The 9,137-nt window shown below is 36.1% G+C and overlaps 1 protein-coding gene across 1 annotated transcript; it reads left to right on the plus strand.

The window, feature by feature from the left end:
• Window positions 1–2: 2 nt before the first annotated feature.
• On the plus strand, window positions 3–8,923 carry LOC112056494 (protein LTV1 homolog). The gene is made up of 11 exons (XM_024096932.2): window positions 3–143; window positions 218–376; window positions 1,591–1,710; window positions 2,305–2,482; window positions 3,985–4,098; window positions 4,216–4,319; window positions 4,503–4,634; window positions 4,733–4,890; window positions 5,330–5,480; window positions 8,144–8,334; window positions 8,729–8,923. The coding sequence occupies exons 1-11, from the start codon at window positions 141–143 to the stop codon at window positions 8,904–8,906; spliced, it is 1,488 nt and encodes a 495-aa protein (XP_023952700.2). The 5' UTR covers window positions 3–140; the 3' UTR covers window positions 8,907–8,923.
• Window positions 8,924–9,137: the final 214 nt, after the last annotated feature.

Here is a 9,137-nt window from a genome sequence, read left to right on the forward strand (position 1 = left end):
CTATGATTAAAAAAATAAAACAACACAAAACACCATTACAATTTACACATCACATGTGACATGTTTTGTTTCTATATCATTTTAGAAAACAGCAAAACTTGGATAAAAAATATCTATTTTAGTTCTTAAAAATCATCAAAATGGTATAGTATTGTTCTACGATCTATATTAGTTTAATTTATTATTGTACATATCTTTATTTGACTATATTTTTCAGCCGAAAACTAAAAAGAAGTTTATAGATCGAAAAAAGGCAGTTACATTTAATTTAGTACATAGATCTCAAAGAGATCCTCTTGTTGCTGACGAGAGCGCACCACAGCGTGTTCTAGTTCCAGTGAACGCCAATGTGCCAGCAAAGAAAGAGAAGGACACCGTAAGTAACGACTTAACCTATAACAACGTATAAGTGTTTTGTTCTACTTAATTTTTGTGTTAGTTAGTAGTAGCTGAGATTGTTTGGGAAAGTACTACCACCATGCTTATTACTACCGCTATGTATTTTGCTGTGATCCAATCTGAAAGTTACAGGTGCCAGTTGAAATTACAGGTGTATCTATTAAGCTATTACATTTTTGACAGCCTCCGTGACACAGTGGTATGCGTGGTTGTTTTACAAGTCGGATGTCCTGGGTTCAACCCCGGCTGGGCAGATTGAGGTTTTCTTAATTGACCCTGGTCTGGCTTGGGAGGCGTCAGCTGTAGCTAGTTACCGTACCAGCAAAAAAATACCAGTTCTGGTAAAATGTGTAGAAACCAAAAGGGGTGTGGATTTTCATCCTCTTTGCTTCCATCTTAGATTGCATCATCACTTATGACTTACCATCAGGTGAGATTGTAGTCAAGGGCTAACTTGTACAGAGTAAAAAAGACAAATATTTATGATACTTTACACCTCAGGTTGATGGGCACATTGCAGTTCATTGTATAATTGGATATAAGCTTTATGATCATGAGTTCAAGATGTGCAACACTAGATTTTAGGTATCAGCAGTAACATAGGGCTGGCGGCAGTGGCCTCCCACCTATCCACCATTGCATCTTTACTTTATTACTTTTGCGTAGCACAGTCTCAGCTTATTTTTGACTTGTGTCATACTGACTTGAGAATGTATGCATTTTTGAATTTGTATTTCAAATGTATCACTTCCGTGTCCATGCAAACTATAAACAAAAATAAACATTTTGCCTGCAATTATTAGCTATTTGACTGCGACGTGACTAATTAATATGTGCATAAGACTAAAAATGAAGAGATTGACAGCGTCACTGAAAAATACAAAACACGACTAAGGATACATCCAAATGTTCTGGCTTGAAAATTGATTCACAGAACATATCAGAGCAGGCTTAAAAGAAAGCACATTATTTAAACCTATTAACCTATAAAAACAATGAGGGGATATTCTCACTGGGGAATACACTCGAAAAGCGAAGTTATCACCGAACACATCTGCTTATAGTTATGATACTGATCGATTGAAAGACTAAAAATAGTTATTATGAATAAACCAACCATTGACTTAGAATTGAAAGACAAACATTTCTCTAATCTACTAAAATAAATGTTTGCACAATGATTTGTTTAAGGAATTAACACCAGAGCAGAGAAGAGAGGAACAGAGCAAGTATGGAATATTCTTTGACGATGACTACAACTACTTGCAACATCTCAAAGATACAAGAGAGGTCACTATGGTGCTGCAGCCTGTATGTATCCTACTTATTTTATTTAAGATTATATAAACTGAAGATATGGCTGTATGTACCTTTGCCTTTTCCCTAGGGGAAAGAATAAAGAAAAATTACATAGACAAAAAATAAAATTATATTTTTAAGTTATTAAAGTTTTAGGTTAGTAAACATAGCATTTAAAACTGCTTTATTCTGAACAACCAGTATATGCTCACAACTTTATCAGTGTGGAAACCCTTTATGTACTTTTAAAAGAAAAAATTCCATCATACATAACTTTAACCACTAAGCAGAGCACAATAGCAGCTCATAGGAATAATTTTTCTTGCCAGACTTTTCATTTATGCTCCACTCAGATTAGTAGTATGATGTTATATAAACAAAAGCCTTCCTTTTTTAAAGTTCTTATATGTTATATGAAATGTCCATCACAAAAATAATATCTTAATTCAAATAAGAAGTTCTTAAGATTAGCCCAATAGACAAACTCTTCAGCCTTATAACATTAGTATGAATAGATTAATAAAAATATTTATTTATGTCTTAGAAAAATAAATTTAAAACAAAGTCTATAATAATGTCTAACTTCTGTAATGATTGACATTACAGAAGTCATCTCACAAAAGAAAAGATAAATCAGCTGCTCAGCCTCAGCATGATGATGATGATGATGATGAAGATCCAAAAATAAGCAGTCTAAAGACAGACACTCTAAAGTTGCCCAGTTCAGTGTTCGCATCAGAGGTTGAGGAAGATGTTGGTTTGCTCAACAAAGCTGCATCACAAGGTAAACACTTTTAGTTATTTTTTCCTTTTATTTATTTATAGTAAGGCATCTCAGAATTGAAAAGGCCATACTGAAGAGCAAGCTGTTGGTGGATTATCTTGGCTACTTGATTATGTCTATGCAAGTATTCGCCGTTAGCAAGGTGAAAACACCCGGACACAATATGCCTTAGGGACTCCCCAGGACGATGACACGCTCGACATATGTCAAGAGTGCCATCTTTCATAATATGTTTCCGGTAGTTTCTCGTCTTTATACATAATTGCACAGTTAAAACCCTCAGTTTCCCCAAAGAAGCCACCAAATTGTAACCAAGATACAGATACTATTTGATCTACATCCGGCCCAGTAAGGGCCTTTTAGAATTGTCCATGTAACTCCTTCACTAGGTAAATATTATTAAGCTCTACAAAAACACAAAAAGCAACAATAACACCCAGATTTAAATAAAAGTCCTATAAGTATCTTTATCTGGAGCACACAGACATACATTCATAAATGTTGATGTGAAACTGCAGACTTTGCAACACTGTCGCAATGTCGGTTTTTTACAGGATATACTTTGGTGTGCTCAGGAACTTTACCATATAGTTCCTCCTTCTCCTTTCGACCACAGATCAGCGAGACGGCGCGAATGGTGGCATCCATACATTCTTCTTCTTTCTTGGGCCTTTTCCGCACTTTACCGCTAAGGGTTGGCGATTGTATGTCGGCCCATACATTGTGGATATCCAGGCAACTTGTATGAAATGGTTTACATCCAAATTTCTTTCACAGAATTCACACATCAAAAAATTTGAATGCCCGTGTTTGTGTTTCCTGACACTTATAATTTATCTCTTCAAAGCAAGAATAAATGCGGTTCTTCTAGATAAGCGTCTTAGACCGCATTAATGCTTTCCATCATGCTTAATTGTAGTCAAGCGCAACCCGTAAAAAAAAATCTTTGTTTCGTATTTTTGTAAAATAAATCTTTATCCACAAAACCAGTAAAACCAAAGACAGCTTACATTTCTGTAAAATAGCGACGAATAATCGAGAATGATTAAAAAGAAAACTATATTTTCGATTCCTCTAGTAATCAATAATGTCTTCACTAGTTATCTATTGACTCGCATTCTCTGAGTTACTAGTGTACATAGCAAAGTTGGAATGCAGAGCAATTTATATGTATTTTATTTAAACGGGTACATCAGATAAAGACAATAGCAAAAGCGACGTCGTAAGTGTGTTTTGCCTCTGCACCCAAAAGCGTGAATTTGTTGAAAAAAGAACTATTTAGAAAGAGAGTAGATCGATTCTGCCCTTAACAGCTGATGTCAACTTCGTATCTCTCAAACTTCAGTCCCGTCGTGACCACGATCCATGCAACTGGGTCGAAATATCGACATTAAATTTGTTGTTTTATCGTGGTATGAACCCGTTTAAATAATATTCGTAATGAACAACCACGAAATAAGTTTAAAATCAATCATTTATATCTATATTTTCGTTTCTTTTAGGACTGTGCCTGGAGTTAGACCCAGATGTGGTGGCAGCCTTAGATGAGGACTTTGATTTTGATGATCCAGACAATCAATTGGAAGATAATTTTATTGAGATGGCCATGGCTGAAGGTAGGAATATCCCATCTAAGTATCATACTAGCATTAGTAGCATTGTTGTAACATGCCTTCTATGAGTTAAAACAGTTACATATAAAAGTATCATTTGCCATTTGTTTTTACTTAAAGGTTCTTCTGACAATGAAGATGATGATGTAGATGGAGACAGCATGTCTGGTGACGATTACTCTGATAAAGCCTTTGTTTCTGATGACGACAGTGATACTTCACAGGTAGAGGATTCAGTTAATCATTATTATGATTAGTTTATAGATAATGTTGTATTTTTTCAATTTTTTTTAATTAATTAGATGGTCCTTACCTTACATTTGATACCCATATAGGTTATATGGGTATCAAATGAAGGAGAACCTTATGAACGATCTTTATTATCATTATGATAATTAAACTTTCAGGATGGTAGACACAGAATGCCGTCTTGGGGCGACAAAGATGAGACGAAATCCCGTTTCTCCCAATACTCCATGTCTTCTAGTGTGATAAGAAGGAACCAGGGGTTGTCTCTACTGGACAACAGGTTTGAAAAGGTGAGAGAGTTAATTGATATATGATATCTAAACAAATATCATAAACGGGTGTTTTTTAAAAATTTTGGTCTAGGGAATTAGCTTTCCATCTTTTGCAGATGTTTGCGGAATATGACGACACAGAAGTAGGTGCTTTGGATCTAGAAGAGATAGAAGGTTTCATGCCAGAATCCCACAGAATGCTACTAGAAGCAGCTGAACAGTTTGAGGAGTCGCAGAGAAGATACCAGCTTGACAAGGAGAAGGAAATAGCCAGGTTTGATGCAAAATTAAAAGTAATTCAAATAATTTCGACTATCCATGTAACACACGCCTATAACTATCCTTGCATTTTAAAATACGTTATCGTAGTGGTAAGATTCTCGATATCGACGAGATATTGCAACTGGCACTCCGCACTTCACTAGTAAGCAACTTCATGATATTTATTAATGAATCAGTTTGGCTAGGTCATAAAATAAGGATGCGATATAAGGAACACAATTTAAGATCTATGTACAAAAGAATATTTTTCACTCCAAAAATATTCATTTTAGAACACATGTTCCTTAGACATTTTTAATTTATTTTCTTTAAAATATATAACTCTAGAGTTATGGGAAATAGTCCCGAGAATCCTGTATATCTTTTCGAACATCTTAGGTAATTAGATATCAGTCAGTTAACCTTTTATGTAAAGTTTTTATTTGTTATAGAATACAACGTCTCCAAGAAATCCAGGAGGAGTCAGAAGAAGATGAGCTGGTCACAGTGGAAGTTGAGCCTAAAGAGAAGTGGGACTGCGAGACCATACTATCCACTTACTCTAATTTATACAACCATCCCAAAGTCATTGAAGAGCCCAAGGTAAATGTTGTTTACCTAATTTTACACCACGCTTACAGTGGGTTATGCTTTTGCACGTTTGTATGTTTATTGCTTTGCTTCCTTCAACAGCCTATATTATATTATTATCTCAAAATCAAACTGTCGTATTCTGTGTTTAAAAAAAACATGACTTTCTACCTTTTTGGAAGTCGGTGAAGAACATACTAAGCTTTGGGAGTGATATTTTAAAGATTCATCTATACTAATATTATAAAGAGGTAAAGTTTGTAAGTTTGTAAGTTTGTAACAATTTTTTGAAATGGGGTAATCTTCGGAACTACTAGACCGATTTTAAAAATTCTTTCACCAGTAGAATGCTACGTTATCGGGGAGTGCTATAGGCTATATTTTATATTTCTATCATATATAACTACTCAGATATCGCGGGTTTTCTCTTACAGGTCAGACCGAAATACTTACTTATTCGCATGCGCTGCCTCAACCATTGCGCATAACTGAAATAAATGTATGGAGGCTTTTTGAACCTTTAAAAGTTCTACAAAAAAGTCCGCGACACCATATATCTATCTTTTATATTTTAGCAGATATTGTACCTTTAGTACTTTAATAATTTATTTAAATTTTAAACTAAGGTTTACGTCATTATTTACACAACTAAACTTAAATCCTTATCAAAATAAATGATTTAATAATCACAAGGATATTATAGAGATAAGATTTGCCCTTTACAGTATGTTAATTAGTTATATAGTTTCGGAGATAATACAAAATTTCTGAAAGTCGAAGAAATGCCGCTATATGACGCCCCGCGGTTTCAATTACGTGGTTCCCGTTCCCGTATGAATATGAGGACCAAACATAGCCTATGACACTCGCAAATAATGTAGCTTTCTATTGGTAAAAGAATTTTCCAAATCGGTCCAGTAGATCCAGAGATTACCCCCGACAACCACACAAACTTTACCTCTTTATAGTATTAGCATAGAAGTCGCTTGGGAAATTATAGTCTTTTGGTCATTGCACCACGCACAAAAGGCTGGACCAATTTTGCTGAGGGTAGGGATAGGATAGAGGTAGGGTAGGGGTAATTTAGGGAAAGTGTAGGGTAGGGTAGGGTAGGGTACGGATAAGGTAGGGGTAGTGTAGGGTAGGGGCGAGGTAGAGGTAGGGGAAGGATATGGAACGTATAGGGTAGGGGAGGAGTAGGATAGGGGTAGGGTACGGGTAGGGTAGGGTTAGGGTAGGGATAAGGTAGGGGTAGGGAATGGTTAGGGTTAGCGGTTGGGTCGGAGTAAGGTAGGTAGGGGTAGGGTAGGGGAAGTTTAGGGGTAGGGTAGGATAGGGTATGGATAGGATACGGGTAGGGTTAGGGTAGGGTAAGGTGGGGGAAGGAAGGGTAAGCATTAGCGGTAGGGTAGGGGTAAGGTAGGGGTAGGGTAGGGTTGGGTAGGTTTACGAGCAGGGTAAGGTAGAGGTAGAGAAGTTTACATCAATTTTTACGCGGACGAAGTCGCGGGCGTCCGCTAGTCTTTAATATTAACAATCAGGTTTTATAATTTTTCAATTACTTCATTTCAATTTATTTGTTTGTTATTTTTAGCTTCTATTATTAACTTAGTCTTTGAGGGCATGAGAGTGCAAACCATCTCTCGGGCTGTCACACTAAGGAGTTTCTTGAAAGGAGTCTGGGTTCAGTCAGGGATCCCTAGAACATGTTGTTAGTAACAACTTTTGTTACTCTACCCTCCTCCCAATTTGTATCAATAACGAGGTTATTAATAGTTATTAAAAGTTGTTACTAACAACTCGACGGCCTCCGTGGCGCAGTGGTATGCGCGGTGGATTTACAAGACGGAGGTCCTGGGTTCGATCCCCGGCTGGGCACATTGAGATTTTCTTAATTTGTTCAGGTCTGGCTGGTGGGAGGCTTCGGCCGTGGCTAGTTACCACCCTACCGGCAAAGACGTACCGCCAAGCGATTTAGCGTTCCGGTACGATGCCGTGTAGAAACCGAAAGGGGTGTGGATTTTCATCCTCCTCCTAACAAGTTAGCCCGCTTCCATCTTAGACTGCATCATCACTTACCACCAGGTGAGATTGTAGTCAAGGGCTAACTTGTAAAGATTAAAAAAAAAAACCTGCTGTTTTTTTTTACTGTTGCTTAATTAACAGTTATACAACTTCACAGCAACAATGTCCTACAAATTGCGTGGTACATTATCTCGTATCCGACGCTCTGAATTTTCATTTCCTGGTAACTCAGTTAGCTGCCAGAATCAAGAATTTTCGTAAATAAAAAAGTTGATTGTTTCATTGAGATGAAGCTAATCACGAAAACTTAGCTTGTTAGTAATCAGGTGTACAAAATGTTCTAGGGATCCTTGAATAGTTGTCTTATGGAATAACTACAGCTTCACTTGCTCTTGAGGGTTTAACACCACCAATTTCACATCACCAGGCCACTACTTAAAATTTAAATATAATTACTGAGAAGGATGAAAAACTCACTATTTCACAGCCCTACCCAGGCCTCTAAACATGACCCTATATTCCGATACTAAGCTCAATATTTCATAGTCCCATTCAAGAATCATAACCTCAAGGTCTAAAGCCACATAGACCAAGCACTGCATTTACAAAGGATTTACAATTTCATGACTCAGAAATGTATAATTTTCCAGAAACTGCAAAAAATTAAAATCAACCCTAAAACGGGCATCCCTGAAGACCCCCAGAAGCACAACAAGTTGACACTTAAGTCATTGGCCAAGTTCAACGCTGAAAATAAAAGTGACGTCAACGAAGTCTCTGATGATGATGGAGTGACCAATGCTGATACTGTTCTGTCTACATTAAGTGTTTTATCTATAAGGTAAGGTTTTACTAATTATTGAGGTCTTTGTCCAAGTATTACTGTTTGAGTATATTTTGTCATACAGCATTGCTGTTTCGGTTTGAAGGAAAGTGTGCAATGCTCTTCCAGCATGTGTTACCTGCGTATAATTTAAACACCAAGGCATAAGTGAATAGGCTTTCTGCTAATTAATGCTACAATATAAACCTCATTATGGTTTCAGTCATGAGGAGATTATAGAGATATTTACCATAAAAAATAGTAAGGTTTTGTGTAATTACAGGCACATAAGGCACTATAACTTGCACGCCTCAAGTTATTCCATTTTTATTTTATAACAGTTAATGGGTTTCACATAACAGTTAAATTGTAATTTATTTATCATCATAAATTTTCAAACTTTAATTTACAGACCAAAAGAAGAAACACCCGAAGAGAAAAAAGAAAGGAAACGCCTTCTCAAAGAATACAGAAAAGAGAGAAGGGTGGAGAAGAAGGCAAACAAAGAAGCGTTCAAGGAAGAGAAGAAACGGCAAGAGAAGATTGTGATGAATAACAGAAATAACGTTCAAGGAAATAGAATTTTGTAATATATTTTATAAATATCTATCTGTTTTTGATTGATTCAAAAAATTATCATAATATCATCAAAGGGGTGTTCAACTTGTTAAAAAACCTATTAATCTTAATACATACACTACAAATACAAAATTAAGAAAATGAAGAAACATTTTGAACTTACTCATTTGGAAGTCAGTTAAAAATTAATTGTTATCTCGCTAAAGAAAAAACAGGAATAAAAATAATTGATTTGGAATAAA

The sequence above is a fragment of the Bicyclus anynana genome, chromosome 2 (genome assembly GCF_947172395.1).
Source record: "Bicyclus anynana chromosome 2, ilBicAnyn1.1, whole genome shotgun sequence".
Taxonomy (NCBI): Eukaryota; Metazoa; Arthropoda; class Insecta; order Lepidoptera; family Nymphalidae; genus Bicyclus; species Bicyclus anynana.

Excerpts from the sequence above, each read along its gene's own strand:
- LOC112056494 (XM_024096932.2), top strand. Across the intron at positions 4,099-4,215 it reads TGAGATGGCCATGGCTGAAG|GTTCTTCTGACAATGAAGAT; the intron begins GTAGGAATATCC and ends TTTTACTTAAAG. Across the intron at positions 4,320-4,502 it reads ACGACAGTGATACTTCACAG|GATGGTAGACACAGAATGCC; the intron begins GTAGAGGATTCA and ends TTAAACTTTCAG.